Source organism: Centropristis striata, chromosome 8, assembly GCF_030273125.1.
Source record: "Centropristis striata isolate RG_2023a ecotype Rhode Island chromosome 8, C.striata_1.0, whole genome shotgun sequence".
NCBI classification, from domain to species: domain Eukaryota; kingdom Metazoa; phylum Chordata; class Actinopteri; order Perciformes; family Serranidae; genus Centropristis; species Centropristis striata.
In genome coordinates this window covers 2,988,948-3,008,814 of record NC_081524.1, presented here as the reverse complement: position 1 = coordinate 3,008,814, position 19,867 = coordinate 2,988,948, and the positions used below count along the sequence as shown (strand labels likewise).

At 40.5% G+C, this 19,867-nt stretch overlaps 1 protein-coding gene across 1 annotated transcript; it reads right to left on the bottom strand.

Moving 5' to 3' along the window:
- Positions 1-835: 835 nt before the first annotated feature.
- On the bottom strand, positions 836-19,063 carry LOC131976255 (NACHT, LRR and PYD domains-containing protein 3-like). Its single transcript, XM_059339193.1, has 11 exons — positions 18,939-19,063; positions 14,221-14,358; positions 12,154-12,192; positions 11,957-12,009; positions 10,020-11,814; positions 6,989-7,162; positions 6,393-6,566; positions 5,729-5,902; positions 2,583-2,756; positions 2,075-2,116; positions 836-1,068 (listed from the first exon to the last, which is right to left on the bottom strand). Exons 1-11 carry the CDS (start codon positions 19,061-19,063, stop codon positions 993-995), a joined length of 2,964 nt encoding a protein of 987 aa, XP_059195176.1. The 3' UTR covers positions 836-992.
- Between the last annotated feature and the right edge of the window lie 804 nt (positions 19,064-19,867).

Sequence of the window (19,867 nt, the reverse complement as noted above, 5' to 3'; positions counted from 1 at the left end):
AAATGCTGTTGTGAATTCTTTCAAGAAACTACTTTAAGGTGCAACAACCCACTTAATTTAATAGACTGCTGTGCAGAAAATAGGCAGAAATGTGTTGGAATTTTTTTTTTTAAATGTTATCACTTCAATTTATATTATTGATGAAGTGAAAGACCAAGTCCAACTTTCAACTACTGAATCAGTGACAAGAAGGCTGACAGCTGCGTCTGGACAGATTTTGTTTTGCAATAGGCCTATACACACATTGCCAGCAACAATCAGGTAAAGCCAATTTAGAGCCCCACCAAAGCCTTCTGTGCTATAAGGTTCATGTAAAAGAATAAAGTTCTTTATGAGCTGCATAAACCAGGTATGACTGGAAAGCTGAGACTCCTGTGTATTCAATGAGCCCTCTGTGACCTCTAGGAGAATCACAGCCTCATTAACTTTAAAACCCCAAACTACAGACCTAGATCATTCAGAGGATGGATGGCTTTCCACACTAATGACAATAAAAATATTTGGCAAATACAGATATCTAAAAATAAAAGTTTCTGAAACCGAATCACAGCTTTGATTTTGCTATGTTGTTCCTCAAGGTCTTGGTTAACGTGATAATTTGGAAGAATTTCTGCCCATTTAAAAAAAAAAAAAAATGTTTAGATATATAAAAAAAGTCAGCACCATGGATTTCTAAAGAGAACCAGATAATAATTGGCATTTTGAGTGATTTAAACAATAAACTAATCCATTAAAATTACCCCAAAAAATCCTGCAACAACTAATAAGACAAAACAGAGCTCGAAATTGACTTCATGAAGCCATACCATACTGTTTTAAACCCTTATACAACCTAATCATTTAAATTCATTGATAAATTAATTAATATTACAGATTTAGTATTTCTCATCATTTCTCATTTACAGATTACAATCAATCGCGTGAGACTGTAAACATTCAGCTGTTAGAGATTCATCATCACAGTTTCTTCTCTTTTGCTTCAGTTTCAATTCTCATGAGATGGTACACTTTCCTCTGCTGGGACTCTGTCCTCTGCTGGGACGCTGTCCTCTGCTGGGACGCTGTCCTCTGGTGAAAGATAACCAGGAAAAAAAACCTTTGTTATATAACCAACAATCACTTAACAATTTTGTTATTGAGGTTTCTCTTTTAAAGTTGATCTATCTGGTCTGTAAATCACTTCCTGTGTTCTCCTTTGAGGGAAAAGAAACATTTATACTATGTTTATATTCTTCAACATTACCAGCAGTGGGTTTTTGTTCAGTTAATGAAGCAATCATTCAGCTTAAAAAAATGAGATCAGTCCCTGACTGTATATCAGAGCAGATATACATATCTATTATATTCTTGTCCACCACAGGTCTGAACTCTGACATCAGGAGGCTGAAGTCTGTTACTATCAGTAACTCAGGCAAACCTGATTAGTGTAGAATTAGTATAGTCATGTTTAGTTAGCTCTTTGGGTTATCAGGGATCTAGCTGTAACAAAATGAAAGACCGTCCCCCATTTTCACATATGTCCCAACAAACTGGACTTGGTTGTGAAACATCCAGGACTTCTATCATCTGCTTTGCTGCTCTGAATGGTTTTCAACCTCCTCACCTGCATCAACCACTCTCTATGTGTACTGGCTTAGCTACTTTGTTCCTCTGTCAGCCTGTCATAGTTGTCATGTTGTTTTCTTCAAGCCACCTGAACCCCAAATCACTAGTAATGTTCAGGCCAGCACCTTGTTTAGTAGTTAGCTGCAATCAGTGTGGGAGTGAATGAGAAGAGAAATATATGAGGCTTTATGAATGCAGCCATGATTCCACCTGTTCACTCTCTGGTGTTGAGCTGGGTGCAAAGCCTTTAGCCTCCATGTCTGACCTGTGTGTCCTGTTTGTCCACATCAGTACTGTTTGTTGACAAGCTCTCCGAAGACAACTGACTCTTGATCAACTTAATTTATGAATATTTTCCGAACAGCTCCAACAAAATTTGACAAATATTGTTGTTCAGCAATAAGGACATGTTAATGTTAAGATCAGATTTTAATGTACAGTAGCTTGATGAATGTGGGACAATACTCACATTGTTTTTGGTTTCTCAGCTTTGATCAACATGCCATCGATCCTGTAGAGATGAACACAATCCCTAAAGTTATGGATCAAGTTTAAAGAATTGTTCGTTCTTTGAGTCAGAGAGCTTCAGAGTCCTGAGACGAGCTGACTGATCTAACACCTGCATCACATTAATGTTCTGAGCCTGCATTAGAGGAATTAACGAGTCATTAGTCTGGATCCAAAACATCACAGGAAAACAACAACTGTAAAATTACACGTCTGTTAAAAGTTGCAGCTGACTGAACTGTTGCTTGACTTTACATCGTCAGCTTGCATTTTATAGTTTGTGGAAAAAAGAAAGAAAAGAAACAGAAGATAAAGAAAAGGAGAAACTGCACTCCATGAGTTAAATCACTGATTTGTTTCACTAGAAGGTGGAAGTGGAGGGAAACCTCAAAGTGAGTTACACATTAACCCCCCTGTTTTTACTACAACACTGTTGAACCAGCATGAACTGATTAAGTCCTCTTACTGACCTCAGAGTCGTCAGTCTGCAGTTCGGATTATCCACATGATCAGAGAGCTGCTTCACTCCTGAATCCTGCAGCTTGTTGTCTCTCAGGTCCAGCTCTCTCAGATGGGAGGGGTTGGACTTCAGAGCTGAGGCCAGAATAGCACAGCTGGTCTCTGACAAACTGCATTTCTTCAATCTGAATAAAGAATAATTTATGTAGATAAAAAAAAAATGTATTATCCAATCAGATCTGTTCAGGTTTTTAATATGTAACTCCACATTATTAAGGGCTTTCCCTTAAATTAGTAGGATCACTCTATCATTATGTTATTGTAGATCATCATATTATCAGCTTTAGATTTTATCATTGGTGAAAATGTGACACCCACCATAGTGTGGTCACATTTGTGTTAATGCATTTTCCCTTCTAGTTCCTCTTATGTTTAACCCTGTAAGACCCAGTGTTGCAGAATTACAACAATTTTGGTTATCCCCAAAAAACCTCTAAATTTTTTTATTTTTTTTGGTTCAACCACATTAACATGATCATTGGGTCCTATTGTTTGTTCTCACTATGCGATTGGATCCAACATTTGTATACAAGGCCCGCCCGAGGGTCAAGAAGTCACACAACTTCCAATTTTTTGATCGAGCAACATCCCTTCGATTTACTGGACTGGATTAATCTGATTCAAGTAAGTAAAATGCTTTGAATATTTTTTTTTGTGTTTATTACAGTGTCTAGAACATAAACATATGTAGTGTTTGTGGAAAATGTGCCCTACATTTTATTTAGAGCTTGTTTTATAAGTGTTGCAATATTACAACGTTGGGTCAGAGTGGTAGTCAAAACAGCCTTGTTTTTGAGAGGAATGTCTTGAGATTAAATGTTAAAATGTTAAAAATGTTTACAATATAACTTTAAACTACACATGATTTACACATTCTAGCCTGGGCCTTACATTGAATTACATATTTATTGTATTAGAAACTAAAGTGCAAAGATATATTGCTGTATCTAAACATTTTCATTTACTTATAATGATTTTTAACCACCTTCAACACTCTCAGTATTTTCTCCTTATCACAGAATGCAGGACTTTTTACCAAAGAAATTCTGTTTGTGCATGTCTGCCCTTTGTCTTAGTCTCTATTGATAAGAAAATGCTCCTATCAATTCATAGTCAAAGCAGTTGTGGGGGATGCTCCTGGTGCACTTGTTGCATTGTTCTGGAACAGGTGCTAATGTTCAGGAATGTAAGGTGTGGTTGTAAGGTGGAGGCTACATGCATTCCTATTAGGATGATGATCACAGTCTACGATAGGTCAATCATACAGTATTGTATGGCCTGTGAAATGTGTGAATTGGCTACTTCAGTGAAATGTGTAAACACTTCAAAATGAAATCAGTCTCCCCACCACCCCATCTTTCCTGCTCGTCATCCGGAATCTAGTAAGCATGTGTGCTATTTGTATATACAGTGTACATTTGTTTCAATTTTATTTTTTCCATTTCAGAATGCCACCAGCAAAGAGAGCTTGCATCCTCTCTCATTCTGGTAATTGTCTATTCCTGCTATTTACCTTGTTTGTGATATATTTGACTGGTATCTTCATGCGTATTTGAGATGTATATAAATTAATATATTTATTGTTTTTTTTCCTAATCAGGTTGGCACAGCACCCAAAACTCCAAAGAGAGGACGGCCATCTGCAGGCAACAGGAGCCTAGACGCAGCAGGGAGCCCTTCGGATGCTGTAAAGAGACCATCCTTGGGTGATGGGAGTCCAAACGGTCCCTCCTCCAAAAAAACATGTGCACACCCCCCTCTGGATGTACGCAGAGACCTCACTGGACACTTTCCATACAAGACGACAAGAGGACGATGCAGACATTGCAGTAAAGGGTATACAAATACCCAATGCAGCAAGTGTGATGTCCGCCTCTGCTTTTCAGAGGACAAGAACTGCTTCTGGGACTATCACTGCAACTGACTGCAACTTAAAATGTAAATAATGTAAATAAATGTCAAAGTGCTTGTTTGAATAAATCACACTTCATAACAACATGACTAAGATTATTATTCATGCTATATACTGGTTTGGGAAAAGCAAAACCCTGCAAATGAATCCTTAGTTCTGTACTGTTGTTCAGTCAATGAGTGGAAATACAGGAGATTCTGCTACCCATTAAGCCCAACGTTGCAATATTACAACGTTTCCGTAAAAACTTACTAAAACATAAAATTTTTGAAAACACTCCATTTTCACCCCCAAAGGCCTCCTACAACAATATCTTAATGGTTGAAAAAATTTTTTTTTGCGTTTTTCTATGTCTGGGTTTTACAGGGTTAACATATATACATGCTTCCACTGACTCAGATTATGTGAAACAACAAAGAAAGTCATCATAATTATGCAGACGACAAACAGATTTACATACCCATGTCATATCACCAGGGAACGATGATCCAAAACAAGCACTATGCTTAAGTGCATTGAACTAATCAGCAACTGGATTTTTCTACAATTAAAGAGAAAACTGAGGTAGCTGTTTCTGGAGCCAAAGAGAGACGATTAAAAGTCGGCGCTAAACTTTAGTCTGCAATGTTAAAAACCAAACATCAAGCTAGAAATCTTGGTGCAGTCATGGACTCAGACCTGGATTTCCACAGCCACATTAAAACAATTACAAAATCGGCATACTGTCACCTACAGAATATATCTAGGGTTAAAGGACTGATGTCTCAGCAGGACTTAAAAAATCTTTAGTAGACTCGACTACTGTAACGGTGTCCTGACACATCTTAGCCTATTCAGAACGCTGCTGCTCAACTCCCTCACTAAGACCAAGATAGTGGATCACATCAGTCCAGTTCTGAGGTTTTTACACTGTCCGATCTGTCAGTGATTTTAAAATTAAAATTCTGATCACAAGGAACAACTTCAGCATGTCATTATCAATTTAAAACAATGTTAGTTGTTTCTTTAAGAAAAAAGTATTTTTGCGAATTCAGAATAATTTAATTTAAAGTAAAATTGTATTTTAATAAAATAAAATTTTTAACTTTATGGATGAAAGTTATTTTATGTTTTAACATAAATAAGGTTCAAGTGTTAATCAAACATATAAGATGTACAACAGTAACAGAGAGTCAATGAACTGACCTCAGAGTCTCCAGTCTGCAGTGTGTACTCTCCAGAAAATCACACAGCTGCTTCACTCCTGAATCCTGCAGCTCGTTCCAGCTCAGCTGCAGCACTCTCAGATGGGAGGGGTTGGACTTCAGAGCTGAGGCCAGTGTAGCACAGCTGATCTCTGACAACCTGCAGTGACTCAATCTGAAAATAATAATATCAATTTATAAAATAAAAATCAATTTATGATCCAGTCAGATCTGTTCAGGTTTTAAATTTGTTGCTCAACATTATTTTGTTCTAATTAAAGATTTTTCCCCCTAAAATTAATAGAATAACTTTCTGTTTTTTTTTGTCAATCATCATGATATCAGCCTTTTATTTTATTTGTAACAAAAGAAAACGTTGAAATTAATGCAAAAGAAAGCAAATTACTACTTCAGAAATTAAACATTGTCAGAAGATCATCTGTATACAGGTGAGACTGTTTGGTAGCTATGAGTTATCAAGTAACAGTTGATATTTTCAACAGTTTCTTTTAAGAAAAAGTCGTCTTTTGTGACTACAGACCAAATTTGGTACAAGACAAAATAAAAGTACAACATAAAGTACATTAACAAATGTATTGATGGAATGATTGCATTAGCTTCAAGTGTTATAAGATGTACAGCAGTAACAGAGTCAGTGAACTGACCCCAGAAACACCAGTCTGCAGTTTGGACTCTCAAGAAAATCACACAGCTGCTTCACTCCTGAATCCAGCAGCTCGTTGAAGCCCAGATCCAGCCATCTCAGATGGGAGGGGTTGGACTTCAGAGCTGAGACCAGTGAAGCACAGCTGATCTCTGACAAACTGCAGCGCCACAATCTGAATAAAGAATAAATTATGGAGATAAAAATCTATTTAAAATCCAATCAGATCTGTTCAGGTTTTAAATGTGTAGAGTGACTTTCTCATTCTGTTATTGTGGATCATCAGATATTCCTTTTCCACACCCTTCAACCTCATCAGTACTAATAATCATCTTCACTGACTGATTGACCACAATGTGAGTCTGTGAAAGCTGAAAAATGTTCCTGTCCAACACTTACTTTCTCTATTTTAATATTCAGCCTTCTGGAAAGAGTATAATTCTGAAAAAATATATTTGTGCTCAAGCAATTCCGGAAAATTTATGACACAAAAATGTGTAACCTCAGTCAAGGATCTGAATTGAAAACACAAACTAACTAACTAACTAACTAACTAACTAACAAACAAACAAACACACACACGCACAGTGAACTGACCCCAGAGTATCCAGTTTACAATTTGGACTCTGAAGTCCATCACACAGCTGCTTCACTTCTGAATCCTTCAGGCTGCTATTTATCAGGTACAGGTGTCTCAGATGGGAGGGGTTGGACTTCAGAGCTGAGGCCAAAACTTCACAGTGAGTCTTTGAGAGTCTGCAGTTGGAAATCCTGCCATGACACATATATTGGAAAGAGTGTAACTATGAAAGAGCATTATATATGTTTCCTTCATGCATTTGATGACCAAACAGTTTGACATGTACTGTTGATGAACATTTGCTCTTTACGTCAGAGGTTCAGCTAATCTTATCTCACTGTGTTTGACATGTGTTTTGTCCCCAGTTTTTCTTAGGCTAGGCAGAAACCATTGATGTAAAATAATATCCAACCACTCACCAAGTCAGACATAACATGAACTTGATGAAGGGGCGCGGGCACAAAACCCATCCCAATATCTCTGAGCATAAGAGACGTTTTCCTCAGACAGACTTAAACGTCATACCAACACACTAGATAGTACTAAAGACTGAGAGCAGAATCTCACAGCACCGTGACGGGGCGTTGGTCCTCAGCCTTTCCTGTGAGAGACACAAGTGTAGTAGAGATGAGGGGTTTAAAAAACAAGCATCAGCCTATCCAGGGGGAGCGAGCTTCTTAACTCTTAATTCTCTTAATGAGGCTAGATCTTCAGCCCAACATGAAAACACAAATGATTAAAAAGCATGCCTTTCTTTCTGGCAAAGTCAGCAAAAGTCTGGCTTGACGGTTTTATAAGGCTATGAAAGCGCTGCCTATAAGTCTCTGGGACCAGCTCATGTAAAACAGCACTTTTCAACTCATCATACTCCAGGCTGTCCTCTATTGAAAGAGAGGAGCCTCCTGAGCCTTACCTGTCAGCCTACATTTCAACATTATCGCCCATAAATCTTTTGGCCAACAAAGAGCAATAGCAATACACAACACACCAAAGTCAGTTTCCACCTCATCCTCATGAAGCACAGGCACAAGCTAAATATGCTTACTGACATCAAACACCACAGAATCTGACTGAGACTGCACATCAACAACTCAGGACTCCACTTCAACGTTCTACAGCTCTAGCTGACTCATTGTAATGGCAGTGTCAGCCTCCAACCTTTTCAACTGCAGCACCGGCCAAGCTGGAAATCCCGCTCCTTTTTCTCTCTCTCAATCTAAAGACAAGCTTAACAAACCTTTCAATGAGCATCCACCCTCTACAGACAATGGTTCAAAACGTCTCAATGGCTTACCTTCCACCTCCGATAAAGAAGACTGGGAGTGAAGGTAGCTGGCTGCGGCTCTCACCCGAGGGCTCAATCATTTTAGAGCGGCCCTCACCTGGGGACACTGCTGCCAAAACCCTGACCTCCAAACCAGGATAATCGGCAGTTACTGGCAAGTTTAAAATTCCGTTATGTTTCAGTTACGATTGGATACAAACAATTACCTCCTAACACAACATCTACCATGCTGTTAAAAAAACACACACATCTCCGCGTGGTGAACAGGACAATACCTGTTTCAGATGTCACACAAACAAACAGCCCGTCCAACAAACTCCTCAGTTCCTACCTAAACCAAACTTCACCTACCTTTCTTTTGGAGCGTGCAATTACTCAACAATTAATCAAATTACTGATTAAATTTTTTTTTTTACTGATATTGACATGTAATTCCGAGACGAGCCCCCAAATATGTTACGTACCCAGTCTGTTTAGTGCTAGGGAGTAACCTTTGATGTTAAAATAAATAACCAAGGGTAAAAAGGAAAAACATGTAAACGGAGAAAACAACAACAATAATTGATTAACATTGTGAAATAATGTAGAAACGACACAAACTCAACACTACCTTCTAAACAGGAAGTGCCAAATAATAAATTATCTCCTTTTAACTAATCAAAAAGACAACTCAAGTCTCCTCTCTAAATCAACGCATACAGCTTTCTGCTGTTGAGTGGCCGTTTGCCCTCGTCTGCTTGAGCCTCCTCTCTATTTAACCATCATGTCCTAAAATTACTGAGTAAGCACCTGTGTGCTCGACCACTCACGGCAACCTGAGAAGAGGTGCAGGAGGTGCGAGAAAACAAACACAAAACACTCATAACCGTAAACAACCATAACAAAATGAAACGACAATTCTCATCTCTCTCTCTCTCATACCTGCAGACCTGTAAGCTTTATTTTGATTTCAACTTGCAGATGAAGGAGAGAGTAATAGTCTGTGAGAGTGATCTGATCCCATGTCAATCAGAGCTGGGAAAGATCCCTTTTTGCTAACATGCTGATGTCACAAAGAACCTCAAAATGTAACAATTTTTAGAAATGAATGGAATAAGTGTGATTGTTACCTGAAAGCCAAAAACACAACCAACTGGGAAAGTCTTCTTTTTTTAAATTATTTTAGAGCATTTTAAACAGTTCAAGATTATAATTTTTTTTAATAACCAATTGGAATACTATTGAAAGAATAACTAGACTGGCAGGGGACTATTAATGGAGATATTTAATCCTGAGGGTCCTGTGATGCTCCATTCAACAATTTATGCAGATTGAACAGACAACCTAAGATGAGTTTGAAAAAGAACCTTTTGTATCTTTTTCAAGTTTGTGTAAAAGCGTCACCTAGTGACAAAAATGCACCAAATCTTGTGAGGGCCACAGTAGTTTGGCAACGACTGACCCAACTTACACATTATACAGACAGAACCATGTGCAGATATGACATAATTTCCCAATGAGTACATGTTTTACCTTTATACCTTTGGCATGTTTTTGAAAATAAAAATTATTTGAGAAATTTGACTTTTTTGAAATGACCAAATTTCGTTCCTCAAATGTTGATTATTAGGGTCACATGATTCTATATGCAAAGAAGAATAACAAAATTTTAAAATGAAGAACAAAAATAGCTTTGCATTGGGTGGCCCCCATGGACCTGGTACTTGACGAAGAGCTTTAGTGTCCATTGGAAGGACTAAAGTACTAATCACATCTGGACTTACCAGGCCTTTCTGAAGTTCCTCACTGCTGGAATCAGTCTCAGTCGTCCCTCCTCTGTTGTGTTGTACTCCTTCAGGTTCAACCAGTACAGAACCTCCTCTGACATCTGCAGCATGTAGGCCAGAGCTGAGCAGTGGATCTCAGAGAGTCCCTTCTCTGATCTGTTCTCTGACTTCAGGAACTCTTGGATCTCCTGATATACTGAGAGGTCGTTCATCTCCGTCAGACAGGGGAAGATGTTGATGCTTCTGTCAGGAGAGATCTCATTAGTGTTCATCTCCTTCAGGTTATTAATGGCTCTCTGGATGATTTCTGGACTGTTGTCTGTCTGACCCAGCAGGCCTCCTAACAGTTTCTGGTTGGACTCCAGAGAGAGGCCATGGAGGAAGCGAACAAACAGGTCCAGGTGGCCATTTTTACTTTCTAGGGATTTCTCCATGGTCCTCCTCAGGAAGTCATCCAGGGATGAGAAATTATACCAGTATGTCCCAAAGAAAGCCCTCACTACCTCTGTGTTCCTGGTGGTGTAACAGTGGAACAGGTAGACTGCAGCCAGAAACTCCTGAACGCTCAGATGAATGAAGCAGTAGACTGTTTTCTGGAAGATCACACTCTCTCTTTTGAAGATCTCTGTACAAACTCCTGAGTACACCGAGGCCTCTGTGACATGGAGACCACAGCGCTCCAGGTCTTCTTGGTAGAACATGATGTTTCTTCTCTGCAGCTGTTCAAACGCCAGCCTCCCCAGTTTCAGAAGAACTTCTCTGTCAGCCTCCATCAGCTCCTGTGGACTTGTCTCATGTCCCTCATCATACTTCTGCTTCTTCTTCTTGGTCTGAACCAGCAGGAAGTGTGAGTACAGGTCAGTCAGGGTCTTGGGCAGTTCTCCTCTCTGCTCTGTAGTCAACATGTGGTCCAGAACTGTAGCAGTGATCCAGCAGAAGACTGGGATCACACACATGATGTGGAGGCTGATGGATGTGTGGATGTGTGAGAGGATTCTGCTGGACCGTTCTTCATCACTGACCCTCCTCCTGAAGTACTCCTCCTTCTGGGCGTCAGTGAAGCCTCGTATTTCTGTCACCCTGTCAACACATGCAGGAGGGATCTGATTGGCCGCTGCAGGTCTGGAAGTTATCCAGACGAGAGCCGAGGGAAGCAGATTCCCCTGGATGAGGTTTGTCAGCAGCACATTGACCGATGACTTCTGTGTGACATCAGACACAACCTCCTTGTTGTTGAAATCCAGAGACAGTCTGCTTTCATCCAGGCCGTCAAAGATGAACAGAAGTTTAGAGACGGCGAGCTTCTCTGCTGGGACCTTCTGTAATGTTGGATGGAAAACATGGAGCAGCTCCAGAAGACTGTACTGCTCATCTCTGATCAAGTTCAGCTCCCTGAACGAAAGCAGAACCACCACACTGACATCTTGGTTCTCCAAACCCTCTGCCCAGTCCAGACTGAACTTCTGCACCGAGAAGGTTTTTCCAACGCCAGCGACGCCGTTCGTCAGAACGACTCTGATGTGTCCCTGTTGGTCAGGTAAGGCTTTAAAGATGTCCTGGCACTTGATTGGAGTATCATGGATGGTCGTCTTCTTGAAAGCTGTCTCCAGCTGCCTCACCTCATGTTGGGTATTAACCTCTTCACTCTGTCCCTCTGTGATGTAGAGCTCAGTGTAGATCCTGTTAAGGAGGGTTCCACTTCCTGTTCCATCAGTTCCTTCAGTCACATGTTGACATCTTCTCTTCAGACTGATCTTATGTTCATCTAAAACCTCTTGCAGACCACCAGCAGCTGAAAGAGAAGGATCTCAAAATGTGAGACCAAAGAAAAAGTTTTTGAGGATCTTAAGGAAAATGTTTTCAATTTTATAATTTTTTATAAAAAATCGTTTATGTTTACATTGAACCATCATCAGACTGGTGTACAGTCTTACCTTGTGCAGTGTTGGTTTCACCGGCTGACTGCAGTCCAGCTCTTGTTCTGGATCTTTCTCCACACTGGGGACAGGAGGAGTCTCCTGGTGAAGCAGACTGGTCCCAGTATGAGGTGATGCATTGTTTGCAGAACCAGTGTCCACAGCTGGTAGAGACCGGATCCTTCAGGACGTCCTGACACAAACCACAGCAGGACGGCTGCTCCTCCTCACAAACATGACTCCTCTTCCTCTCTCTGAGGAGGAGAACACATTATTTATAATAACACTCTCCTGCGTTTCTTTATTGAACTTTACTATGTTTCTTTACAGACCTTCTTACTTTGTGTCTGAGGGTCCAGGTTTATTCCTGAAGTGTGTAGGTACTATGCTTATTGCACCCTACTGCAGGGGGGGTTTGTTTGTTTGTATTTTTTACAGTATTCTACTGCGTTTGTATTGGAAATTTACTGGCTAAGTGGAGTTTTTGTTTTATTACGTTAGCACATTGTATCATTGACCTGTTCAGATTAAATGGCCTTTGGACTTGTTTTTCATTTTGATCACAACCTGATATAACCTGTGTATGTAATTAATATCTTTAATGCTAAGTTGTTAATGTACTTTGTACCTGACAGGTGATGTTTCTACTTTATAAAAAGAAAAAAACGCACATTTGATCTTGTGTTTTAGCATTCAGTCTGCAGACTTTGAAGATCGTCTTCTGAAGTATTTTAAAGTGATATTCCACCACATGTTTCTTTACTGCACTCTACTGCATATCCTTACTGCAGTCTGTTTATTTACTACTCTACTGTGTTACCCTTTACTTTTTTTTTTTACTTTAACAGCTTCATCAATAGCCCAGTCTACAGAGCGTGCACCTGTTGTCCTTTGAATGTTATAATCCATTATGCTGTTCACAACACATTATAATCGGCAAATATATATAATATGTTGTGTTAGATACATAAATAAGGTTAAAAAATATGCCTTGAAATATGTCATTAAGGTTGAATGCAAATGCCTACTCTGTATCCCAATTACCAAACAAGTCACATTTAATTTTTTCAGATAAAGAAAACAGACACCTTGAGAAATTCAGAAATGTATAATTTTGGGCGTCCCGGTGGCTCACACTGGTAGAACGTTACCATTAAGGCCGAGTCCTTGCTGCGGCGGAGCCGGGTTAGAATCCGGCCTGTGCTCCCTTTGCCGCATGTCCTCCCCTCTGTCACCCCCTTTCTATCTGTCACTTTCAATAAAAGCATGAAAAATACCAAAAAAATAATCTTTAAAAAATAAAAAATAAAAGAAATGTATAATTTCTTGGGTTATTTTTTCTAATGATGACAAGAATGTCATGTCTTCATGTCTCTCCTCATCTACAATGCAGCTAGAAATAACTTTTTATGTCAAAGAGAACATGTAGTGTTTTTATCCAAGCTAAATTACGTTAAAGTGGACAAGTTAACTCCGTTAATGATCTCTGACGTGGCTCTAAATTGACACCAACAGCTGCTGTGTTACTACTAGTTCCAGCTTCTTTTTCATCTCCCCATTCACCTCTCTTTAAGATTTTTTTAATAAACTCTCTCATCTGTCTGTTTTGACTTTGTGTTTTTCTTTTGTCTGACTTCAACCAACTGGTCATTTCAACAGTGAACTCCTGGAGGAGGGGGAGGGTTCAGGTCAGCTGGCTAATCACCATACTCATTGTCATTGTGGGCCAAACCATTTTTTTACATGGGGGGGAATCAAAGTTTTCCATCACTATATCATGGACAATTAGACAGATAAACAGGGAACTTTAATGTTAATTAAACTAAAAACATTTTCCACAGTACTCTACTGCGTTTGCAGTGGAAATTTACTGCCTGAAGGTATTTATCTGGCTTAGTGTACTCTTTGTTCACGTAAGCACATTGTACCATTAACCTGTTCAGATCAAATGGAAGGTTATAAACCGTTGAACTTGTTTTTCACTTTGATCACAACCTGATTTAACCTGTGTATGAAATGAATTCCTATAATAAATGCTAATGTGTTTATGTACTTTGTATCTGACAGGGTGATGTTTCTATAAAAACACACATTTGATCTTGTGGTTTATCATTCACAGTCTGCAGGCCGTGATGTTTATACTTCTGTAATAAATAAAATTGTGTATTCAAAATGATCTTCTGACGCATTTTTAACGGTTTAAGTGTTATTCCACCACACGTTTCTCTACAGTACTCTACTGCATTTCTTAACGTTAGTTTACAGTAGAAACAGTCTCTTACTTTGTGTCTGAGGGTCCAGGTTCATTACTGAATTTTGGAACATTTTCTTTACTCCGGTCACTCTTCATAGACAGACAGCTGGAGACTGGAGACTTTGATCTGTCCTCGTCTTCTTCTGAATCACTCATCTTCTCAAGTCTGAGAGGTGAACCAGTAACACTGGAAACACACACACACACACAGTGGTCTATAATAAAGTTTATTTTGCACAAGTTTAGTTAAAAACCGGCCTGCTGGGATACTGACAGAAAGAAGAAGTGTTTATATTACTGCGTATCCTTACTGCAGTCTGTTTCTTTTCTACACTTTCTTGTGTAACTTTTTTTTTACTTTAACAGCTTCATCAATAGCCCAGTCTACAGGGCGTGCACTTGTTGTCCTTTGAACGTTATAATCCATTATGCTGTTCACAACACATCATAATCGGCAAATATATATTATGTACTGTTAGATACATTATTAATAATAATAATAATAATAATAATAATAATTCATTTTATTTAATAGGGCGCCTTTCAAGGCACTCAAGGTCGCCTTACAACATGAAAAAAAAAAAACAATGCAGAACATCATACACATCAGGGGAGGGGAGGAGTGCGGAGGAGGGGAGTTTGTGCGGAGGATCAGATGGAGTGAGCGAGTCTGAACAGGTAAGTCTTGAGTTGTGATTTGAATTGATTGAGAGATGTGATGTTGCGAAGGGAAGGGGGAAGGGAACTCCAGAGCAAGGGAGCAGAGCGACTGAAAGCTCTGCTCCCCATGGTAGCCAGACGGGCAGGGGGGACGGAGAAGTGGGTGGAGGAAGAAGATCTGAGTGGGCGGGCGGGTGTGGCAATGTGGAGGAGGTCAGAGAGGTATGGAGGGGCGAGGTTGTGAATGGCCTTGAAGGTGAGAAGTAGAGTCTTGTACTGGATGCGGTGTGTGATTGGGAGCCATTGGAGCTGCTGGAGGATTGGTGTGATGTGGTGACTGGATGGGGTCCTTGTGATGATGCGGGCTGCTGAGTTCTGTACCAGTTGTAGTTTGTGAAGAGTTTTTTGCGGAAGTCCAAACAGGAGAGAGTTGCAGTAGTCAAGACGGGAGGTGACGAGACTGTGGACCAGGAAGGCAGCTGTGTGGGGTGTAAGAGAGGGGCGGGGGTGGTTGATGTTACGGAGATGGAGGTAGGCTGAGCGGGTTATGTGACTGATGTGTGAGGTGTATGAGAGTGTGCTGTCAAGGATGACACCCAGACTCTTTACCTTGGGGGATGGAGAGATGTTGGAATTGTCTATGGATATTGTGAAACTGGGAGATTCGGATAGGGTGGTTTTTGTGCCAATGAGTAGAATTTCTGTTTTGTTACTATTCAGTTTCAGGAAATTGGATGAAAATCAGGAATGTATTTCGAGGAGGCAGTCAGTGAGGAAGGAGGGAGGGAGGGAAGGTGGACTCAGGTTCAGTGGAGATGTGGAGCTGGGTGTCATCCGCGTAGCAGTGGAAGTTGATGTGATGTTTCCGGAAAATGTAACCAAGGGGGAGTAGGTAGATGATGAATAAGAGGGGTCCCAGGACAGAGCCTTGGGGCACCCCTGTGGTGGCTTGGAGTGGTTGTGATGTGAATGATTTGAGTTGGATGAAGTGTGTGCGGCCAGAGAGGTAGGATTTGAACCAGTTGAGGGGGGTGTGTGTGATGCCCATGGAGAGGAGTCTGTCAAGGAGGATGGTGTGTGAGATGGTGTCGAAGGCCGCACTCAGATCAAGTAGGATGAGGATGGAGAGGAGACCGGAATCAGCTGCGAGGAGGAGGTCGTTGGTGATTTTGAGTAGTGCAGTTTCAGTGCTATGGAGAGGTCGGAAGCCGGACTGGAATTGTTCAAAAATGTCATTGCGGGAAAGGTGGGAATGGAGTTGAGTGGCAACAGTTTTTTCCAGAATCTTTGACAGAAATGGCAGATTGGAGATGGGACGGAGGTTGTTGGGGTCGTTGGGATTTGCACCAGGTTTCTTTAGTATTGGGGTGACAGCAGCTGTTTTGAGGGGTGATGGGACAATTCCAGTAGTGAGAGAGGAGTGGATTATATGTGTGATGAGGGGGGCCAGAGAGGGAATGGTGGCTTTGACAAGAGCAGTTGGAAGGGGGTCTAACCGGCAGGTTGATGACTTTGATTTCTTGATGGTTTCAGTAATTACAGAGACTGGGGGCAGGGTAAATGCTGAGAGAGTGTGGGAGGGGGGCACAGATGGAAATAGCGGAGATGAACTATGAGAGGCACTGGGAGCAAATTGCTGGTGGATGTTGTGGATTTTAGCAGTGAAAGAGGATAGAATAGTGTTGCAGGAGTCGGTAGAGTACATCTGTGGTGGTAGTGAGTCCGGAGGTTGAGTGGTATTGCGGACGAGTGAAAAGAGGGCTCTTGAATTGCCATAGTTGGAACTGATTAGATCTGCGTAGTATGTGGATTTGGCCTTGGTAATGCAGTTCTTGTAGTGGAGAATGTGGTTGTGATAGATTTCCTTGTGAACAGTTAGACCAGTCTTATTGTAGAGGCGTTCCAGGCGGCGTCCAATGGATTTGAGTTGTCTGAGAGCGGGCGTGAACCACGGTGAGGAGCAGGTGAAGGTGACAGATCTGGTTTTGCGTGGGGCGAGATAGTCCAGGAGATTATGGAGCCTTTTGTTGTAGTGGAGGACCAACTCATCAGGGGTGGAAAAACTGTCTGCATTGGGGAGGGAGTCGATTCCAGAAGAGAGAGTGTCCAGGTTAATGTACTTAATATTACGGAATGAAATAGTGCGTGGGAGACGGATTTTGGAGAGTGCAAGGTTGACATTAAAGGAAACTAGCATGTGATCTGAAAAGGGGAGGGGAGTTGCTTCACAATTGATAGGGGAGAGACCAGAACAGCATATGAAGTCCAAAGTATGTCCTTTTAGGTGTGTCGGGAAGTTTGTGAGTTGCTGGAGTCCAAAGCTGTCTATGCAGGAAGTAAAATTCTTTGTCAGAGTGTTGCTGATATTGTCCATGTGGATATTGAAATCACCCAGGAGTATGGTAGTAGTAGGACGGTATATGGTGGAAAGGATGGTGGGGGTGGGGCCGGATAACTGTAGGGTGATGGATTCAAATTTGTGATAGGCAGGGGTGGGAACCGGCTGGACGTTCCACTGTTCGCGATGGATTATTGCGAGACCTCCACCCCTGCCAGAGTCACGTGGGCGACAGCTGTAAATAAAACCTGGAGGAGTGGATTCATTCAGAGTAGTAAAATCTGTGGGTAGTTGCCATGTTTCTGTTAAGCAAATTAAATCTAGGTTATGGTCCTTGATGATGTCCTGAATGAGCTGTCCCTTGCTTGTGAGTGAGCGGATGTTTAGTAGTGCAAAGTTGGCTGTGGTGTTTTCAAGTTTGAGGGATGATGGGGCAGGGGCACTGAGTTTTATGTAAGAAAGGTTATTTTTGTTTACAACTTTGAGAGTAGATTGAGGGCGGAGGGGTCTGACAGATACAATGGTTGTGATGGGGAAGGCAGCAACAGAGTGGGATGAGGGGTGCAGTGACAGCAGGGGCCTGTAGGGGGAGTTGGCAGAGAGAGTAGTGGAATGAGAAGGCGCGGTAGAAGAAGAGGGGGGGACACGTGTGGGAGCGGCTAAATTAAGGTTTAAAAAAAATTAAGGTTAAAAAATATGCCTTGAAATATGTCATTTAGATTGAAAGCAAATGCCTACACTGTATCCCAAATTACCAAACAAATCACATTTAATTTCTTCAGATAAAGAAAACAGACACCTTGAGAAATTCAGAAATGTATTATTTGTTGGGTTATTTTTTCCTAATGAAGACAAGAATGTGATAACTAGGTAGAACTACGATCCTTCATGTCTCTCCTCCTCTACAATGCAGTTAGAAATAATTTTATGTCAAAGAGAACATGTAGTGTTTTTATACAAGCTAAATTACATTAAAGTGGACAAGTTAACTCTGTCAATGATCTCTTACGTGGCTCTAAATTGACACCTGCAGCCACTCCTAGTTCCAGCTTCTTCTTCATCTCACCCTTCACCTCTCTTAAGATTTTTTTTCATAAACTCTCTCATCCAACTGGTCATTTTAACAGTGAACTCCTGGAGGAGGGGGAGGGGCCGGGTCAGCATTATTACTATGGGCTATTTTTATTATGGGCTAAACCATTTTTTAAATGGGGGGGATCAAAGTTTTCCATCACTCTGTCGTGGACAATTAGACAGACAAATACAGGGAACTTTGATGTTAATTAAAATATAAACATTTTCCACAGTACTCTACTGCGTTTGTTGTGGATATATACTGCCTGTATTTATCTGGCTTAGTGTACTCTTTATTTTATTATGTAAGCACATTGTATCATTAACCTGTTCAGATAAAATGGTAGTTTATAAACCTTTGAACTTGTTTTTCACTTGGATCATGACCTGATTTAACCTGTGTATGAAATGAATTCCTATAATAAATGCTAAGGTGTTAATGTACTTTGTACCTGACGGGGTGATGTTTCTACAAAAACACACATTTGATCTTGTGGTTTATCATTCACAGTCTGCAGGCCGTGATGTTTATACTTCTGTAATAAATGAAATTGTGTATTCAAAATGATCTTCTGAAGCATTTTAAACGGTTTAAGTGTTATTCCACGATACGTTTCTCTACAGTACTCTACTGCGTTTCTTAACGTGAGTTTACAGTAAAAACAGTCCCTTACTTTGTGTCTGAGGGTCCAGGTTCATTACTGAAGTTTGGAGGGTATCCTTTACTCCAGTCACTCTTCATAGACAGACAGCTGGAGACTGGAGACTTTGATCTGTCCTCTTCTTCTGAATCACTCATCTTCTCAAGTGAGAGGTGAACCAGTAACACTGGAAACACACATACACATTAGTATTTTTGCACAACTTTAGTTAAAAACAGAAAAGTGTTTAAGCTGCATGCTGGTGCTCAGGTCGCAGTGCTTCACCTGTGTATCACATTTTAAGTGGCTCATGAACTAGGAAAAGAAAATTGAAAATAATTCTGAAAATGTCACCTTGGAGTCCAGTATTTTTCTGTCATATAGCGTAACAGCCTAAAAAAATCTTACAAAGAAAATTAGCAGATCAATTATTATTCAAAGTAAACTCTATTTGCCACCCCAGTATGAACACTCACCACAGACAGCCTGGTTTCCTCCTCCTGCTCTGACAAGTGTAAAATGGAGTGAGGTAATAAAACTTCTTACCTTAACGTCTCCCTCACTTGCGTCTTAGTCCTCCCACGTGAGAGACACATGAGACATCCTTTCCTCTGACGCTCCATTTCTAATGGCGGCGACACGGATCACAGCTGGATCAGCTGTTTGTGTCTGCACAGATAAAGACATGCACTAATAATAATAATAATAATAATAATAAGTGTTTTCTCTCTGAAGTCAGTTACCTGTTTAACAAACACCTGCACATTCTGTTTTTTATTGTAAACTGTGTCCTGCAGAGGAGCAGGAACATGTTTTTATTATTCATTTATTATTTGCATCTTATACATTGTATGAAATTATCATTTAACATCCTAGAATATTATTATTGTGTCTGTTGACAGATGGAATTTTTTTATGAGGTTAAATGCTTCAGGGAAAGTTGAAATTCATTTTCATTTAAT

Excerpts from the sequence above, each read along its gene's own strand:
- LOC131976255 (XM_059339193.1), bottom strand. The coding sequence starts at position 19,063 with ATGAGTGATTCAGAAGAAGAGGACAGATCAAAGTCTCCAGTCTCCAGC. Across the intron at positions 6,567-6,988 it reads TGTAAACTGGATACTCTGGG|ATTGTGGCGCTGCAGTTTGT; the intron begins GTCAGTTCACTG and ends TTCTTTATTCAG. Across the intron at positions 2,117-2,582 it reads TGCAGACTGACGACTCTGAG|GATCGATGGCATGTTGATCA; the intron begins GTCAGTAAGAGG and ends TCATCTCTACAG.